This window comes from Rhyacophila brunnea, unplaced genomic scaffold (genome assembly GCF_057557595.1).
Source record: "Rhyacophila brunnea isolate RB1 unplaced genomic scaffold, BYU_Rbru_1.0 scaffold_9, whole genome shotgun sequence".
NCBI lineage: Eukaryota > Metazoa > Arthropoda > Insecta > Trichoptera > Rhyacophilidae > Rhyacophila > Rhyacophila brunnea.
In genome coordinates this window covers 23171546-23192472 of record NW_028233361.1, presented here as the reverse complement: position 1 = coordinate 23192472, position 20927 = coordinate 23171546, and the positions used below count along the sequence as shown (strand labels likewise).

At 32.9% G+C, this 20927-nt stretch overlaps 1 protein-coding gene across 1 annotated transcript; it reads right to left on the bottom strand.

The window, feature by feature from the left end:
- Positions 1-5172: 5172 nt before the first annotated feature.
- Abp1 (Actin binding protein 1) lies at positions 5173-19007 on the bottom strand. The gene is made up of 9 exons (XM_085960131.1): positions 18774-19007; positions 16708-16879; positions 11432-11669; positions 11215-11312; positions 10539-10705; positions 9846-10010; positions 8471-9132; positions 7271-7366; positions 5173-6497 (listed from the first exon to the last, which is right to left on the bottom strand). The coding sequence occupies exons 1-9, from the start codon at positions 18854-18856 to the stop codon at positions 6343-6345; spliced, it is 1836 nt and encodes a 611-aa protein (XP_085816257.1). The 5' UTR covers positions 18857-19007; the 3' UTR covers positions 5173-6342.
- Between the last annotated feature and the right edge of the window lie 1920 nt (positions 19008-20927).

The following is a 20927-nucleotide window of genomic DNA, read 5'->3' as shown; positions in this document are numbered from 1 at the left end:
TATTTAATAATAAATTAACAATATATTTATAAGAAATGAAATTAATAGAACTTGTGCTTGACTCGCATGGAAATTTCATTCCAATCAACTCAAATAAATGTGAGGATTCATCTGCAATGGTAGCTAATTCTAGCTGTTATAATGTGATATTTTTTGTAACTTGTGTGTGATAGACGATAGTACTAACCTGTTACCTACTTTGGCTTTGCCATCCTTCCTTTCAGTGTATGTATTAATTAACATTTTTGTCATTACGATATTTTCATCACTTATTTATTAGCTGATATTGTTATTGTTGTGAAATGTAATGTATTCATAGTTGCGAAAATGAACTCTATCGCACCGATGAAAGTGACTGAATATATAGAAGAAAATTATTGTATTCAAGGGTAAAAAATTCAACTTCGTCTCGTTATTAATTTTTGAGGTGAAAGAATACTACCAGGTAGTTTCAAGTGTAATGGTTATAAAATAAAGAATATATTTTTAATCAATCATATGCCACTTTTATTTCTACATTTTTATCCTCTTCCTACAAACTTTATTATAGAAATTCTATAACCAACCGAGAGAAAACTGATCTATAGGTATAAACAGCGCTCGAAATGGAAAAGTTTACGAACCGGAACGCTCGTCAAATTTTCTCAAGATATTTACATAGTCATCAAATCGTATATGTATTTTATAAAAATAAGTGTGTCAGATTTTCTATTCTATGGCCTATCTAGCTCAGACGGTCAACAAATTTTTTCCACGAGACAGTGATAATATTACAAATTTCACGAGCCGGAACGGCGCTCCGGTGCGTTCCGTTCCATTTCGAGCCCTGGGTATAAATAAGACTTGTTCAACTTGTCGATCGCAGGATAGATTTTAGTCGGTTACACCCATAGGCTCATAAAAATAGAGTCGTGAAAATGTAAAAAGCGTTTGGAATAATAGAGATGTACAGTACTCCATAAACCAGACAAGTGTCCAATTAGTGAAAGCGGCGGATTATTTATAGTGCATACATACAAAATATGGTAAAAAAAACAGGTACAAATAGTTTTTTTGAGAAATTTGTACTAGTAAATTATGGTTTTATTTATAATCAAAATCAAGTATTTACAAAATTATCTCCTATATATTATTATCCTACAGCTTTGCCCGTTTTGGTGAGCGATTGTGTGCCTTATTCGTTATGTCCGATGGGTTCAAAAAAATAATCGGTTCTCGGATCGTTTAAAATGGGTTTTCCACAGTTGACACCCGCATCATTAGTTTCCATACCAATTCAGTGATTTTTGTTCATTTCTCAATATATTTTCGATCGACACGTGACTTTATTGACAACTGATATTATATCGGGGAATTTATTTTTTCACAATGTTTGCAACACTCACAAAGATGGCCGCTTTAAATTTAAAATGCGTTTTAACCGATATACAATCAATTTTCACAAACTAATCAAAATAAGATTTACCGATAAACATATTAGAACTGATTTATTTATATTTTTATGAATTAAGTTCTTTGTTTTAAGTTAAGTTTCTACACCTCTAACGGAAAGAAAGTCTTTTGACACAATGTATTTATTATGCTATGTATACTAAATTACATTATTTTAATTTACTCATCACATATTTACTTATCGGATGCATTTAAGCTACAATTTGAATCCCGCACAATTTTATAAAACTCAACACAGTCACAAAAAAACCACTTTTAAAAACGTACCATCCGTCATTCATTAGGTAGTTGTTTATGTATAAAACGACAGCTGATATTATTTACGTCTTATAATGATTTATCGATGTAAAGCACTATAATAACCTCACATTTATAGCAAGTACCTATAGATAACTATAATTATTCAAATAAACAATAACATTTATACGAATTCCCATTAAAACTGTTTATTTCATTTTATCCGCGGGCATATTTCCGTATTATTTATAATAATTTAATCACCTGAATACCTACGAATATCATTGAGAACATTCGTTTCGCCAAGTAATATGCTATACAAATTTGACTATAGTGACAAGTAGTATTTGCAGGCCGAGTATTGATTGGTCATTACTAGGTATTGCTTGTGTGACCGTAATGCCATCTATTAACATGACACCGAATAGGGCAGTGGTTCCCACTACCCTTGGGGTTCTTTGTAAACTTTTTGCTAGTGGAGTAAAACAGGTTGAACATGACCGAATGAAGTATTTTGATCATTTATTTTGCTTGTTAGAGATATCACATCAAACGTATAACTGATGTACCGTACCTTAGAGTTTTACTCGGAGAGGAAAGTTGGTGGCAACCTGTCGAAGAAATAATAAGTCATAAGTATATTTTCTTCATTAAAGACCTTATTTTATTTCTTCTAAACAATGTATTTGACAATAATTATGTATGAATATAGAACAGTAAAAAAATGTTACGCATCACGAGAAATAAGTACAATAAAACCGCGATAATTATAAATACGATGTAAAACAATTATAATTTACACAATTCCATCAAAAAAGGAGATTATAATAAAATAATCATTACAAGACGCTATAATATGAATAAGTCATTTTTATATTACACAATTACATGCAGTCTAATAAAGTCTTCTTTTGTGTAGATAATAAACATGTGGAATGAGTAATAAGATTTTCTTTAATGATTCTCTATCGAATATACAATTTTCATACATCTAATTTTATTATATTCACTCACCGCACGAATGCGGCATCTCTAAGAGTTATAAAATTCAACCGCTAATTTTATACAGGGTGACAGTTACGAACTATTAGGTTTTTTATAATAGGTTGGTCGTTTAAAATGAATCGATGAACACGAAAAATGAATTTAATCACCTAAGCGATACGAATTTATTAATGAAGAGACATTTAGAATAGAATAATGAGTGTGATAAAATTTACAATAGTTACAAAGATAAATTTAGTTTACAATTCGAGAAATAGACGAAATATAAATAATAGATCTCCACAAAGGTATGGATAGATTTACATTATAATATTAAATGCTTTGTGTTGGTACGTCGGTAGAAAATATTGGGAAAATTATAATATCTTCTACATAATGGATGTAAGCCAAATCTTTAATAAAAAAACAAATTCAAATAATGTTGTTTTCAAAACATTAAATTTCAAATTGCCATTTTCGACTTCTAAAGCTATAAAAAAATATGAATGAATTGTGTTGGTAGTAAATTGATACAAAAATATGTCTACTTTTTACTTAATTTGTATTGTTTGTTTCTATTATTTGGCATTACAATAAAGTTCTAGTAAGATTCTGTTGAAAAATAAATTTTTGGATAGAAAAACAAATTTATATAAAGCACCATTACGTACATACACAAAAAATAGTTCAGTATGACCATAGATATAGACCAATCATACAAATAATATTGTGTAATGGCAAAATAATAAAATTATGCTATCTATGTGCGGGACGTGCCATGCTTCTTTATGATATATGAAATACACTTCAATGTAAGTAAATGAAGCATTTATTTTACCATTTGGATATCGTTGCATGGAAAACACTTTATTTGAATTATCAATGGTGGTATATTTACTAGTACATATTGAACTAAATAACTAGGCAAAATGTCGCATTAGGTTTGATTTGTCGAAAGCGACGATATGTGAAATATTCAGGAGACGACAAACAAAGTTCATTATGATATATTCCAATGCTTGAAGATCTTTCATATTTATTTATTTTACATAGTGAGATACATTATATTAAATGACTAATTAATCCAGTGATATTACTCATGTAATTCAGAAGAATTTGTATGCTACGAATTGTGGAGATTAGACAATCGAAATAGTTACCCAGAAAATATTTAAATTAATTGAGTTATAATAACTATGCAAGCAAAATATTATATGTATACTATATGGTCTTTTGAATAGTTTTTTTTATATATATTGTCTGGTGCTGGTTTGTTAAATGTCCACATTAGACAAACCAACATGGAATGATTGTTATGTGCCGTGGTTTTCTTACCACATTAAAAAAAACTTGTTTCCATTGAAAAATAAAAAGTTTTTATAAAAGAAATTGAACTGCATTAAAAATTCAATTTCTTCAAAAATGGAGCAACGACAAACCAATCGTAAGGCGACGAAAAGTTAACCATAAATAATTCTACATAAATGTGTCCAAAATATTATGATTTTGAAAATCATAAAGAGAGTTAACAAAATAAGAGCAAATAAATAATACAAACTGATATAATATATAATAAATAAAGAGATCATTGCAATAAAATGTTTATAAAAATATTAGATGATCAGGTTTTAACCCGAAAGCAAAAATTGAAGTTCTGATCCATAGTAATATGTGTAGGTTTAACACAATTACAATGAGATAACTTAAATTGAAGTCAAAACACAAAATAATTAAACCAGTCAGCCAAATATTTCTGGTATGACAATGATCAATCATTTGAAATACTTAACGGTATTCGATCGAGAACATCGAATAAGCCTTAAAATAACGTATAAAATCCTTAAATGCCAATATTGGTGTTTGACTTTTTTTATTCACATGTTTATATAAAAAATGGTTAAATCTACATATTATTTATTATTCATAAAAGGTACATTTAAAAGTGCAAGCCAATAAAACAGCAACTTTTTTGCACATTTTAGATAAAATACTGATTATAAAACTTCAATATACTGAAACATCACATACTAACATTTTCCTAGTGAACATAGTTAATTGTTGATACAAAGAAAAATACTCGCATGACAAAAAACATGGTATTCTTTTAATGAAGAAAATGCTTAGTTAAAATATAATGACTAAATGTTGGCAGTAATTATTAAGTCTATTCGGACAAAGACAATGTTATAATGACAGTTCACGCTCATTCCGACATCACTGTCTAATACTCGACTGAATATGGATTAGTAAATCAAGTGAACTATTGTCAATGTCCGACGGACCATAATGTAAAAGGCTAAGGCTAAAATGTACCTAATACTCGAGGCCATTAGTTTTAAATACAAGCAAAAGCCGTTATTATAAACCTAAAATATAATATTTATTATAATTACTGTTCTCCACAATGTTATAGCAAGATTTCACAGTTATTTATGCAAAGCACATTTAGGCATAATTTGTTCTTGTATTTCATGCAAAAAAATCGTTTTTTTTTTTTTTAGACTAGGAAAGAAGCTCATATTTTATTGCAAAATTATTGTGTTCAAAAAACATCATTGGATAAAATAATACGACTTCATTTAACAAATATGTCAATAGTGACAGAAATTATTTAAAATAATATTATATACATCTGGATCGAGGATGACAAATAAAATATTATGTATGTACAGATTAATATCCTTACAAAAATAACTAAACATAATAATATTCTTTCGTTAGCTTCACCACCTAAAACTTAATAATAACTCATTAATTTCGTGAATCTCAATCGTAATTTCAACATAACAAATCCATGAATGTTATAAAAATATCAAAATTCATTAAAAAATCTAATTTATACACGGAGGAAAAGTAATTACAGTTTTTGTTATAAAATGTAAATCAGCAAATTATTAAAAACTAAATAGGTACTGTAATTTTTACACTACATTTATTATGCATGTGTTGTGTTATAAAAGAAAAAATAAGGATATCTAAAAGTCTCTGTTATTATTAGGTATGAACAATTATTGACGACATTATGACATGATGACGCATTATGAATTTCCTTTAAAATAAAAATATGTACCCACACCCACTGCTACTCAGTAAAACCATATCGGCTCGAACCAAATTACATTTATATAAAAAGGCGTAGATTGTATCAAATTTTATAAAACAAATTCATTTCAATTCAATTAATCTTAGTTATTCCAATCTGAGGTAGACAACAATTAATTAACTCAAATATGATAAAATCAATATTAACACAATGAGGGCACTATCGCAATATAACTCGACTTCTCAACTTTTGTCGATATAAGTTATATTATCATGTTTTTTTTTAATTTGTGATCTTTGTTCTATCTAATACGTAATTATTATTTAAATATAACAGGAACGGTGGCTATGTGTCACAGTTTGAATTTTGAGCGCATCATTCTGTGTGCGAAAGGAGAAGAGAGATACATACACATAGTATATCTTCAGGAGATTGAGTTTTGGACAATTTGGACATTGTATGGGAACTCTTGTTTGTGTGTAGAATTGAGTAATTCGGAGACATCGTTTGATTCGTTCTTTTTGTCATTTACCCATATATTATGTATTTTCCAATTTTTGAGACTTATCTCCCTTATCTTTGTGCACACAGTCCTCAAAAAATTGGTGTTGCAGAAACGAAGAAATCTATTTTTTGGGTTTGCAGGGAAGCAGTTCGACGTAGTTGGCGGGGAACAGACCGAAGAGGCCGTGCGGGCCGAGGCCTTGCCACCAGCCCTCGTCAATCTGATCGATGTGAGTGATGATGTCGCCCGGATCGAACGTGATCTCCGATTCGTCAGCTGGAAACGTCAACAAAATAAATATTCAAGTTACAGACAAACCAAACAACTACTTCATCCTACTCTCCATAATTTAAAGTGATTTTGTGAGCAACATACCAGTGTGAGGTAGTGTTAATAAGACCAGATAAAATATCTCAAACCTTTGAGGCGGTGAATAAAAAATATACATACAAAATTTTAAGATGTTTAGATAGAAATTAATTTTTTGGTTTACGAAGGTTTTCATTGAATTTTTAAAACTAACAAACACTATCTGCAATTTGTATTCACAGATCAATGAAAACAAATAAGTATGACTGATAAAGTTTAGTGTGGACTATTTATGTCGGATATCCACATTTTACCTCCACCCTCCACGTATGCTTCGAGGTATTCAAGAGTACATACATCTGAAAATGGTAACTAAATCCTTCTTTTCACGCATGATTCGTTCCACAGAAAATATTAAAAACTTCCTCCAAAAATATTAAAACCTCCATATAAAATCATGGTTGCGTTTTAAAGTATGGAAAAATGCATAATGTGTATTGACACCTTTCCAACAATCTCCTATGATGGGGTACGGGGATTGTTTCACTATGAATCAAATATTTATAAGAATAGTCAAATTGGGATTTTTACACATAATATTATCAAAAACTATATATACGTTGAACCTATGTGAATTTAGGTAAAAGTCCATCTTATATGGTAAATCCATGTCCAATATGCTATACTATTGAAAATTGGTTAATTATTTATTCAGCTTAAGTTAAGTTTCTATTACATACCTGCTTGATAATCATAAAGCGCACATGCAGTAAGACCGGGGTCATCATCCACATCTTGATAAATTCCATCATCTTCTAATGCTTCTGGAGACACATCTACATGAAAAATATACAATGGTACATAAATATTAACGCACCCAACGCAATGTTTTATTTTGTTTATAAAAATAAAGTGTTCTCATTATATAAATTGATTTTTTAAAAGCATCGTTAAATCCTGAACTTTCGCTTATCATGACCTTATCTAAAACGTATCCACCATGATCAACAGGGGTTTACCTGTAATTTGAATTTTGAAGGGAGGGCCCAAATATACCGGGCTTTGCATTTTCTCTGAAAGGCTCTGCATATCACTACAACACCGTTTGTACAACGGTACAATATGTACCGTTTAAAAATTATTTTTTTTCGGTTAGGTACATGATCTTACTCCCTACTTCAGTTTTAGTTTGTAAATTTTTGGCTACGGCCGTATGTTGTAGCTTAACCACTGGGGAATGCCAAAAGAAATTGCGTATTTCAAAAAAACACTACCTTATTCTTAGGTCAATAATTATTATAAAGCAATCATTATTCGTAAGATGTTTATCACACTTGAATGGTCAAAGACATAGCTTATAATTAGTATCTTTAGAATTATCTTCAAATGTGTTAATCTAGATCATTTTTGGAATAATAAAATGCCTAATTCTTGTCAAATTTGGGATCACAGAGATTATCAATATAATTTTTTATCGTAAATTTTTCACTATAATAATGTCGACATAAATTATACTAATGGTTTTATAAATGCGTTTAAAAATTAATAAATGTAAAAAATCTTAACACCACTGCACATGCATGTACTGAAATATGACTATATTCTAAGACATTAGAGCGAGAGATTTAAAAGAATACTATTTTATGTAATAAAAATACTTTATGCAGTCATCAAATGTTTAAAATAAATATAAAGGATAATAAGGCTTCAAAATTATATAAATAGATTATCTACAACGTTTAAGGAATGTCCAGGATCATGCATTGAAAATACAATGAAAAGTCCATTTTGACCTACGCTGAGCACGTTCGCCCTTAAGCCATGAAGAGAATTCTTTCTGAGATATCGGAAGGTGAAAGCAGCTAACATAAAAAAATCACTCTCAATTACGACATGAACTTCCGAAGTATTATAAATTGAAAGTATCCAAATATACATACCATCCGGGGTGCTAGATCCGTTAGTGTGGCCGTTGCCGTCTTTGTAGTTGGCATTTTCGATGACGGTATTCTGTCGGCTAAGCTCACCGCGATCTTTCCCCCCACTGGTGTTATTCTCCTCAGAGATGTTATTCTTGCTGTGCGGCGATCTCTTGATGGTACTAAATTTGTTATCACTATCGTCGTCGTCCATATCGTTGCTGCTGGAGGTGGACAGTGAACTGTCGAAGATATCATTCTCTAGAATGTTCTGCTTGATAAAATCCTCATTCTGCGGGTTGGTGTGGTTGGGACTCCTGTTTGAGATTTCTGGGTCTCGGTCCGCAGGCTTTTGCGTCTCCTCCGAACAGGGGACATCATTTTTGGGATTGGTTATCACGGAGGTGAACTTGATGGGATTCACGTCACCGTGACTGAGATCGGAAACGGTGGGGTCTATTTCGATGGCCTGTTGTATCTGGGACGGGGTCTCCAGGCTCAGTTTGATCTTGTCTATGTTTTTGATGGGACTAGTTTTCGGTGCGGGGGCGGGTTCTTCTCTCTTGAGTAAGGCTTCGTCGGCCGGCGGTTTGTATACGGTTTCGGATTGCTGTGTCAGACTATTAATGCGTTGCGCTATCACAGAATTGCGGATCGGTTTTTGAGGAACGGAGTTGAAGTTTCTGTAATGATAACATTAATCACATTCAAATTTCACAATATTATTTTGCCACTAAAAATAATGTCATAATACGGTAATAATATCTATGATAAATAAAATTGTATGTACATATTATCTGCAATTAAAGACAGCATATCGAAAGATCGATACAGGTATATGTAACTTCAAAAAACCATATTGGGACAAAATAAATGAAATTTTAATGATTGATAAAAATGTTTCAATGACTGTGTGAAATAGTTTTCTACTTCATATACTTATATTACAACTAATGGAATTAATGATCAAAAGATATCAAAATACATTAGAGATTCGAAACATTCATAAGAAGTTAATCATCCAATTCAATTAAATCTCTTTAGATAAGTTTCATTGTAAGAGCATAGCCAAGCGGAGTTGCAAATTCACACGAACTGCAGTACCACAATGCTGATTGTGCTTGATAGCAAATGGGTCCAATTGGAAGCAGGCAAGACCAGCATTGCGGTACTGCAGTATTTATGAATTTGCAATGCCGTGTGGCTTGGCCCTAATATGGCCATAAAAAGGAGTAAAAGGGCACATAATAAGAGTAACGAGTACATAATAAGGGCATGGCTATCCTGAATGATTATAACAGATATAACCATACTACTGCACTGTATGAGGTGAACACCATATTATGACATGCATAGCGTACTTTTATTTGCGCTTTGAGTAATATTGAACACTAACTTATTATTCATCTGCCCCTGCGATGAGTTTTGCTGGAAGAGGGCACGGGCCTGTGAAGTAGAATGTCCGATGAGTTCTTTGGCTTCTCTCGATCTTTGCCGACGAAGAGTTTCGCTTTCGTTTAAACCACTCTTCGCAACATTCTCCTCTTGCTCTCTGAGAAGCCTACAAAAAAAATTGTAAGAGGTATATCGATATATCTAAATCACATTATGCCTATTGCTAATGAGCCATAATTTTGGATAACACTGGATGATCAAGTCTGATATACAAATACTCGCAATTGAGCATATTTTTGCAGAAAGCAACCAGTCAACATAGGACACAAACTGAGAAATAGGCACTTTTGTGTTAGATGTGATTATGTAAAACTACACACCTATTTATACACTACATTAACTTTTTTTTAATGATAAATACCACATATTTTATATAATATCTATGAGTGCGAATAACTTTTAAGGAGATAAATGGAATATTTATGTTATCTTATTGTAGCGTGATTGTGTTCTACGAAGGTAGCATATTCTGCAAGCAGTAAAATTTTCTATATGGATTCGTATTTTTGTCCAAATTTTGGACCGGCTGTATTCTACATAACTACAATACATTGATAAAGAAATGGAGTTTGTCACTGAATTATCAGGAAACAGGGATTTCAGACATAGATAGACAATGAACACAGTCACAAACCTTTGAGTCTCCTTGTCGTCTTCTTCCCTCCGCCTGGCGATCTCTTGGCTGTGCTCGGCGGCCCTCCTGCGTGCGATGGCTTCGTTCCTCTTCTCCGCTGCGGTCTCTCTCTCTTCCGCTTCACGAGCATCTCGAGCTCGAATTTCTTCTTCTGCAATTTTTCTCTCCTGGAAAATACATGAAACAAAAGATTCAATTATTATTCAAAACGCAATTAGGTACCTGACCAATTCATGATCCAAAATATCGCGGGCAAAAGTCACCATCAGCAGAAACATACTTTTGAGATACAAGTCGGAAAGTAGATGTACGATGGTATACCTACATTGTACAAGATGACAGTATGTTTATTGTCTAGGTTCAGTATAAATTGTATCCCACTGTGTTTGAAAAATATTTTTTTCTGAATCCATAGGCAAGTATTTAAGTTTTAACTATCTTTTCTGCTGATAGTGACTTTTGTCTGAACAGTGACAATATAATATACCTATAAAAAAAAGGTAAATTAAAATTTTCGGTCCTTTGTGAACATGGGCGTCCACAGTGTAGAAGTTATATTAACAGTTTTGTTACAAAGAATGGTTGGTTGTCAATTATCCTTCCATTAGACCCTTTGCACTGGAGTTGATAAACAATCGCTGACTGTATGTGAGAGAATGTTATATGAAGTACTTACATTATCACGCCGGATTTTCTCAGCAGCTACTCTATTTTTTTCTTCTTGTTCTTCTTTGATCCAAAATTGATCTCTTTCTTTTGAATTGATTTCTTTTCCTAGAAAAAGATTATTAACACATGAGATACATTTCTTTTACTTGAAATGTATAACCGTAGCGGCACAGGCAATAATTTAAGTTTTAATTTAATAAATAAAATTTGATTATTTCAGTTACCTGGTATCACCCTTTGATAAGTAGTGCCGATGGGGCCGCTCTGTCCGCTGTTTTCAGAGCGGGGAGCTTTAAAGCTGTAAGCCGAACCGCTGTTGGCCACTTTATCGATGATGGCTTCCGGGTCCATGTCGTCATCCGTGCGCGCATGCAGTGTGAGATGCGCGCCGCTGAAAAGTCCGCTGACATCGCGGATGTGATTTGCGCATGTGCCTTTTCTAACCGTTGGTGCACCTTCACCCTAGAAACGAAGAAAATTATTACTAAACCAATCAGATTCAGTAATTTTTGTATGGTTATAATCATGGCCCCCACATCCTGAAGCGGGTCCCCAGACTAGGATCTTTGAAGGGCCCCCTACCTATCGCTGAAGATAAAGGCCGTATGACGCTCTACAGTAGCGTTTTCCAAATGGTGTACGCGGTAAAATTATTGTGTACCTATATTTAGTGTTTTTTGTATATTTGAATTATTTGAGTTGTCGAGTATCGATACACAATCAAACATTGTATCGTACAACCACATAATTTGAAATAATACTAATATTGAAGATAAATAGCGCCTACTATTCGAGAGAATTTTTGATGTGTGTTTAAATCACTTATCTGGTCGATTCGCCACGCCGGGCCCTTCCTGAGCCCTGTCAGCCCCCCCTTTGTGGGGTCCATGCTTATAATACCCGAGATGCAAGAGATAATGGTAGAGTATAATATTTTAATCCAATGTTAATTAACATCTATATACAAAAGAAAAGGGCAAATGTTTATAAAAAAAAAAGAGTCGAATCTGAATATCGGCCACATGCAAAACTGCAATCATTTCCACAACTAAATTCACCTTGAAACTTGAATTTGTTATGAATGGATGGTATTGTTTTAATAATGACTACTTATGTTGATCATCGAATACGAAACGTGTTTGACTTGTACCAAACCAAAGCATTCACATTACAATACGAGTGCTGGTGAAAGAACTAGTAAACTCTTAATACATATATACCAGGCGGGAGGCATGGGACGTGGCGATAAACCATGGATGGGAAGTGATGCAATCTTTTCTTGCACTATGCTCTAATGCTAAAATAGGATGAAGTAATATAATCACAAGATATCCTGACATAAACCGCGAAACGCTGCGTTTGACCCGCCTCCCGCCTGTCGAACCTTCCGCTGTAGGAAATATAGAAGTCAGCTAAATAGAAGGAGCATACGTACAAAAGACGCAGGCTAAAAATATTGCAGAATTACCACCATATTGTGTTGTAATACTAAAAGATCATAAGATTTCACTGAGTTATAAATGGTCAAACTCTTTGATTCCTATATTTAAGTTTTATCATGTTATCGAATACTGAGCAGTGAATAACAGTCATTTCATTCATGTTATCGAATTACTCTTTTATCATGAACATTGCTATTTCACATCTGTTGTAGGAGTCATAACATCAATTGAGCAACAGCTGTAAATATGATCAAATTAAAGCCATGTTTTTGTGCACACATACACACATATTCAGTGGCAATCAAATTAGATGATGACCAGCTAGAATTAGTAGATATGTGTACCATTCATTTTGTCCCTGAATAGCTTAATCTGAATGCAAATAAAAATAACAGCTATGTATTTAGAACATGATATAAATTTATAAGAAGTACCCCCCACCCCGGCTTCACACAAGGTTGCTTCATTGGTCGATATACATTATTTTATCATACTTGACAAAACAATAATAAGTACCTAGTTACATTCATAGATACTAAAAATATCCTTATCTAGGCATACAATAATATGTCAAAATCAAAATAGTTCCGACAACAAGGCCAAACAAAAGAAATTATAATCGAATCCATAATATTAAGCAAACCTTATCTGTCGTGAAAATTTAAAAACGGAATTGGCAGGAAAGGCAATTTGAACAAACAGACGTTTTTATTAGCTCGTATTCTTGTTTGTCCGGTGGTTGTTTGTCCAGTACAAATCTTGCGATCGATTTTTAACTAACTTTCCGACTAGCTAGACATTTGAAACTTTTAGAATATATCAGAACACGATGCCAATGCGTTCTTTTAATTCTTTTAGCCATCTTTAAGCAGAATTGAATTCATTTTCAGTTAATTCTGTTTTGTATGGAAAGTTATTTCAGAAAAATTCGTAAAAAGTAAAAGACTATTATTGGTTGCTAAGGGGGTGGTCCTAGCAACTAAATTATTAATATATACGTGCGTTACTATGGAAATCAAAATGAAATGTCAAAATGACATTTCAGTATTCTATATTTGTTTGTTTTTTATTTACTTCATATCAAGTACAAGTTTGAGCATATTGAGCATAATAATTCAACAGAAAATTTAAAAACATTTGTATATAAAGTTCTTATGTCAGTTGAGGCCAAGTAGGAGAAGAAAATCAAACACACATAATGTATTGACTTTAATACAATATATAGATTTTGCAAAAACTATTTTCTTTTATTGTGTCAATAATTGAGTTATGTATCGATCACTCTACAGTTGCAGTTGTATTGGTTTTGTTTGCAAACATTGAAATAGGCATTGTAGCAAACAATAAAAATACTTCTGCGAATAGCCTATGGTGCCACTGTAAAATGATTACAATACACCTAACAAGGGCACCATAGGACCTTTTCATAAAAGCAAAGCATATGTTTAAAGAACCACCGCCGTGCAACGGCTAGCATGCTAGGTTTCTGATTGGTGTTTGTAGATTTGAATCCTATAATATTATATAAGTAGTAGATTCCTATATACCAAAAAATCTCTTAAATTAAAACAGACATGACGTGACGTTTACCAATTTTTTGTTGACTCAGTAAATATAGTATCCAAATAAGAGATAACAATGTATATAGTAATATAGTACAAAACATAAAATGGTGTAGTTATGACTCAGTGATAATCAACATCATGTGTTATGTGAAACTACAATATAAATAATATAGAATATTCCCATCAAATGACAGTATACCATACACAGTCGTGCATCCAATGAACTTGTCTATGCACTGGAGTTAGGTGCGCACACAGAAAAATTGTTTGAGGGGGGGAGTCCGGACACAAACCCCCCCCCCCCCTCTGCGTGCGTGCCTGACTGGAGTAGACGGTAGTAAAATACACAGTACAGTATAGCCATGTCTCAACTTATTGGTTACTGGGGGCATCAGCATGGGTTATGGAGTCTTTGTTTTTACATTACCAAATATCTATATTTCTACCGAATATTTTATTCATCGTTTTATGACTTGGTTTAGTGAGACTAACACATATGAAGATATCTACTACTATAACAGTATATTTTTTACAGTTAAGTAAATAAAGTTTTACATGAAAAAAAAAAAATGAAGCATTAATGTGAGTAGTAGTCGAGCGTCTCCTTCAAAGCCTTGGATGGCATGTTCAGAATTCATACGTTATTTCAATATGTGTAGATCCCAGAGCATGGACCCGATTGGTTTGGCAGATAAGATCCGCTCTGTAAAGCTCATGCTCTGCTCTGTCTTATTAGCGGAAATGGTAATTTACCTTAGAAAACAAGTCATCATTCATAGGGGTGAGGGAAGGGCAGTCTAAAAATCAATACTTTTCAGGGGAGCTATAAGTTCTGAACCATTTTGTACCCATGTGAACTCTATGATTTTTTGTGGAATTTATTTATTCAAAAATATTGATGACTAAGAGTAATTTGGCATATTCAATTTATTTAAAAAAAAAATTAAGCGTTACCTCCCTTTACTTTTGAACACAGAATTGAACACTGACTAAATGTTAAATATTCCAGTTTCTGAAATATTTGCAATAATCGTTAAGTCAGTTTACTTAACTGATGGAATACAAAAAATGTATATCATTTTATCATCCAATAGGTAATGAATACTAGGTACATAATTATTTATCTCGTTTGATAAGTAGTGTTAAAATGATAACAGGATGGTATGTGCTGAAATCATAAATCAATTGGTAGACATCGCTATCTATCTGTATATTATTTTAAACCAACGAGACTCCAAATGGTTAACACTAATCTGACATAATATAATATAACAATAATATAGAAATTATTCAATAATTGCTTATGATCTGACATAATGATACCGCAAAGGAAATTAACAAGAGTATCATGTCAGCAACAAAATAAATACTACTTCGGTCAAGTACCGTCTACTATACTTGAAGACACTTGTATCGCCTATGCTCACATATGCCTTGGAAATGAGGACATCGTCTTTGCGAAATGAACGACCTCTGTACATTTTTGAAAAAAAAATCCACCATATTTATAGGTCAATCAGAGATGGCAACATTGACCCCACCAAACAAAACCTGGCCCCGTACCACACCTGGTCTTAATCAGGTGCATCACGGGAACATACATTTGAGCCATAAGCATTGGTATTTTATGACTGGGAATGTCTCAGGAGCAGTTACCCAAGACTAAGGTCACCAAACACTCAAGTATGGTTTCACTGAATTGACATGACTCTAAGTTAAGAGTGCCTATGGGAGAGAGGAGCATGTAGAGGTCAAATAAAAATCGTAATAAGTAATAAAAGCTAATACAAAACTGCCACACAATTCAAGTGTAGAAATCTTCACGTTGTGCAGTATGACACCGTAAATTTTCTAAATGAAACAAAGTTTGTCTTTGAGTGGCAACCAAGTTGTACTGTCCAATGGTTTGAGCCAACTTGAGCAGACCGGCGCCTGTATTCCATTGTACCGTACCCACCGCGAGTGGAATGTATCGCGTGTGAATTATGGAATTGTTACTACCTTGGTTACTCTAGGTAATTAGGATTATCTAAGGTAATAATTGATAATTTATATGTGATACATTCCACTTGCGGCGGGTGCAATGGAATAAAGGTGCTGAGATGGCAACAAATTGAGAATAGGATACTGCTGAGCTCCACGGGCTGTAGAAAGATTGCAGGGATTGGAAGGCTGCGCTGGCTATCCATTTGCATGACATGAAGAACAAAGATCCTGATAAGAGAGTAATGTCGAGCAATCCCATAGGACCCAAAAATTCATTGGCTAATCCATGTAATACTTGGAGCTCCGAACAGGAAAACGGCCAGTATGGATAGGGACAGGTGGAGAGAGTTGTCGGAAGAAACCGGAACCCATCCTAGAGTGTCGCACACATGATAATGAAAATGAACTGCCAAATATACATAAAGTAGACAGCACCACCTTGTCAAGTTGTCGTAAAATATGGTTAACGAAAAGAAAGAAAAATATAAAGCCATGAAGAATATTTACCTGCCAATTGACTAAGACATATTTGGTTAGGCTTGTTTTGGGGTCTTCGACTTTGACGAAGGCGTACATAATTTTCCCGCTGTTGAGGTCGTCAGCCAACTCTTCGAGGCCTCCATCGCCTTTGTTCACTACTTTCAGTTCATTCGTCTGACCCTCGTATCCAAACAGAGCCCTACAAAGACAATATTAATGAGCCTCATACATATACAAAAATTGAATATACAAATGTTAAAATTTAAATAACGGCTAGATCACTCGAATGATTGAACACATTGATCATCGTGAGCATTCGTTAACTATACTTAGAGGTTACTATAGTCAACGATTCAGGTACAATCAGTCTACAAACTTATCTGAAGAACGGTCAAAAATGGAACTACAAACTACCATATGGACGCCATATTGACAATGTCATTCGAATGTCAGATTCAGTCCAGTTGCGAGTCTTGATTGGGTAGTTTTCGACTGTGGCTCCCCCATCAATTCTTCAGGTGGCACTATACCAATTGGATCATCTTGACGTTTTTTGTGAGTGGATCATAACATTACATTTTGTTGCTAGTATTAAAAAGTATCAATAGACAAAAAATCTTTTGGTCAGCCTAATGACTATCTTAAAGTCGTGGATCTCAGGTTCAAATTCACACGTTTGTTCAACGTGTGTTTGGATCCAAAGCATGGATCTATAATAGTATTTACAATATAGCTTGTCACTTCGCTAACACGAATATCATTATCACTTTCCCTCCACGGGTTGTTCGATATATCATTTATGAACGTAATAAATGGGTTACTATATTATTTGAAAGCACCCATAGTTTTTTATTACTTATAGATGGTCTCATCATGAATGAGACAGAGAACATTCGTTTCAGCCAATGACATGCTACAAAAATTGACTTTCTCTGATTACTGATTCTATTTACTAAGCATATTTTTGTTTCGTGTTATTATCTGTTCAAATAATGAATAATGTCCGCCGAAAATTACTTATGATGGCAAACATTAACATGACAGCGTTGAAGGCACACCCGACCGGAAGTGGAATTTAACGTCACCTTCGAAGGAATCGTTAGTTTCAGTTGTCAAGTCGGATATGGTAAGTAATCCTCATGACTCCATGGATTTAATGTGACATATCTCGATCAGGCCAGTCAGTCGGTGAGTTTGTAAGTTCAATTAGATTTAATTTGGTATGTAAGTATCATAAAAAAATCGTTTTTATAGATAGGTAGATTATTTTTTCTAGCTAGATAACATGATATATATGAGTCGAGTTTGCTATTTTGTTTTTATGTAATCATTTTCCACAAGAATAATTTTGACATTTCCCTGGCATTTAGATTTAGATAAGTAGGTACCATTATATTCTTGGGATATTTACAATACAATAATATGGAAATGTTAAGTTTGTGTTATTTCTTTCTTCATAAACAAACTACATAGGCCTGAAGACAAAATAATAATTATACATAAGTACATACTTACTTCGAACTGAATAATATAATTTTATTTACCATATTAACTAAACGATATAAGTATTGTGCAAATTGGATCTTTAATTAAGAAAATCGTACAGAAATACATAAATGAATTGGTTTTATAATTAAATATAGTATCCAGCAATACCTACGATAAAATACGACGATAGAAATTAGAATCCTCAGACGGTCGGGTTGGTATTTTAAATTTATACAAGTTGCGAGGTGATCGGTATCCATTTATTAATGAGAGAAATTACAAAATTTAGTCTGTAAAATGCCAGTGAGTATGCTAATGATTGTATGACTAGAATAATTTACCAAACGCAAATTTGAAAGGCAGCGAACCAATTAGAAATTTATTATTTTGACAGACGGCAAAATTTACGACGTTCGTATACCTATGTTGGAAAACGTCAGTTTTATTAAACAGATAAGATATGAAAGCTCTCACAGGTATCTACAATATCGAAGTACTCTATGAATGATGGATTTAGATGGAAATATTGATAGTCGTAAAAGCCGGCGGAATGTGATAATGAGATCAAAGACCTCAACCAGATCTAAACAAAAACATCTACTCACCAGTTTGTGGCTGTCTTATCATCTAAAACGTCTTTCCAGGCCACGAGTAAGGACTCGCGGTTTTTCTTTAGATCAATAGACATTTTTTCCGAGAGAATCTGACATTTAGATGTTTGACTTTAACAGTTGCAACTACAAGTTGCAAAAAAAAACTATGAAATGCCGTGCGAAAAACAGTACCTACACCGCCGACCACTTAGAACATTTTAGATAGATATTGTTTATGGTGATTGTGAACGTGAAGCCCGAGCTCGCCAGTAAAAAAAAATATCATAAGCAATAAACAAGAAAGATTTTTTAGTTCAATGTTCTATTACCTACTGTTACAGTCTCAAAATAGCAACATTATATACGTTTTAGCGATCGTCTGATATTAGCGCCCACATTTTAATAGTAAAACATACAACTGAAACGCTTTTGACTGGACTATTTATTATACCTAGTGCTCAGTATTTTTTTTATTTTATAATATGGGAATGTACATTATATTATATTCTTATTATCTACCATTTGAAGTAAAAACATTTTTATTTGATTCTACAGATGTTTTAAATGTTTATCTATCTTTTTATGATAATATAAAATAATTATGAGTTTTATAAATTCGGATTTAAAATTATGGTAATTATCCTGGAATTTGTCTGGCAACCTTATTGAACATTATTTTGTTTTATTCAAACTTCGCGCACTATTAAAAAAGAATTCAAAGTATTATTATATTCAGTATGATACGACATTAGACGTAGTATATTATATAAATAAATAACAATAAGATATATTTTGCTCTATAAACTAACAAAACATGCACTTCTCAATATTATTTACTATTGTACAACGGCATATTTACCAACTTTGTACAATGTGGCTAATGAAAGCAAATATGACATTATCCAACATAGTGATTATTTAAAACTGTATAGGTACCTACCTACCTAATATTATTATTATAGTATTCACTCTTTGATGAAAATAGTGAAGTTAGTGTAATTGGTGTATTATAATTAGAGTTAAACATATCTATATTATGATAGATCTTTAATTTTTAAATTAAAATGCCGAAAGTTTACTTATTGAGATTGTGTATTATAACTTAATCAAATTCAAAATATTATCGTTATTTATTACTTTAATAATATAATGCCTGTTTGAATATATTTTATAAATGGCGAAGGGCTTAGGTAGGCCGTGGAAATCCGACATAAATGGTGAACACGAAACTTAGGGTTAAATTGAATATTAATTCAGTGAAAAAACATAAGTATGTCTGACAAAGTTTAATGTGCACTATTTATATCGAATCTCCACAACCTACATCCCCCCTTCACCACTGATAAATCATATACATACATAGTAATATGTCAGTTATTGATTACTTACGAATGAACAATAATATCTAGGTATGGACGTGTGGACTATAATGTGTGGCTACGTAAAGTGGTTTTAAATTTCAAATTGCGTATAGGTAAATTCACCAGGTACCAACTGTGTAGGTACAGTATTAGGTCTTTTCTTCTTGGATTTCTTAATCGGAATAATACAATAAAGCCTACCTATTTAGTAACATTTATCATGCAAAATCTTGTCAGTACCCCAGACAAAAAACCACCCTTTCCATTATTATTATATCCTACTTTCTATCCTAATTATTGTATTGCTCTTATTTATTTATTTACTGCACCTAAAAGTACGTGCGCCATGCGGTTGTTGTGTTTTAAATCAAGGAATCAATTAATTGGCCTAATTACTAACCAACGTCCGGATCACTCGAAATTTTAATTATAACGTACTTGCACTTGCTAATAATTTATCTATTTCTTCTATTCAACAAATAATTAGCTTGTTGGCACAAGTCTTGAGAATTTAACGAACATAACTCGAAAACACCTCAGATATAATATTTACTAGAAAAAATACGACGCCCGCCGGGACGTGAACCCGTATCCACTCGATTCGCCAATGTTTTCAAATTATATATGTTACAATTATTTAATTGTTTGAAGACATTTAATTACCTATACACTGTTTTAAATTGCAAACACACCTGCAAATTAATAATATTGCTATCTCATTAAATGTGGCTTGGACAGCCCAAATCGTATAAATATCGGCGGTGAGCGGTGTAACCTCAACACCATTCCACGAGACCAAGCGCCG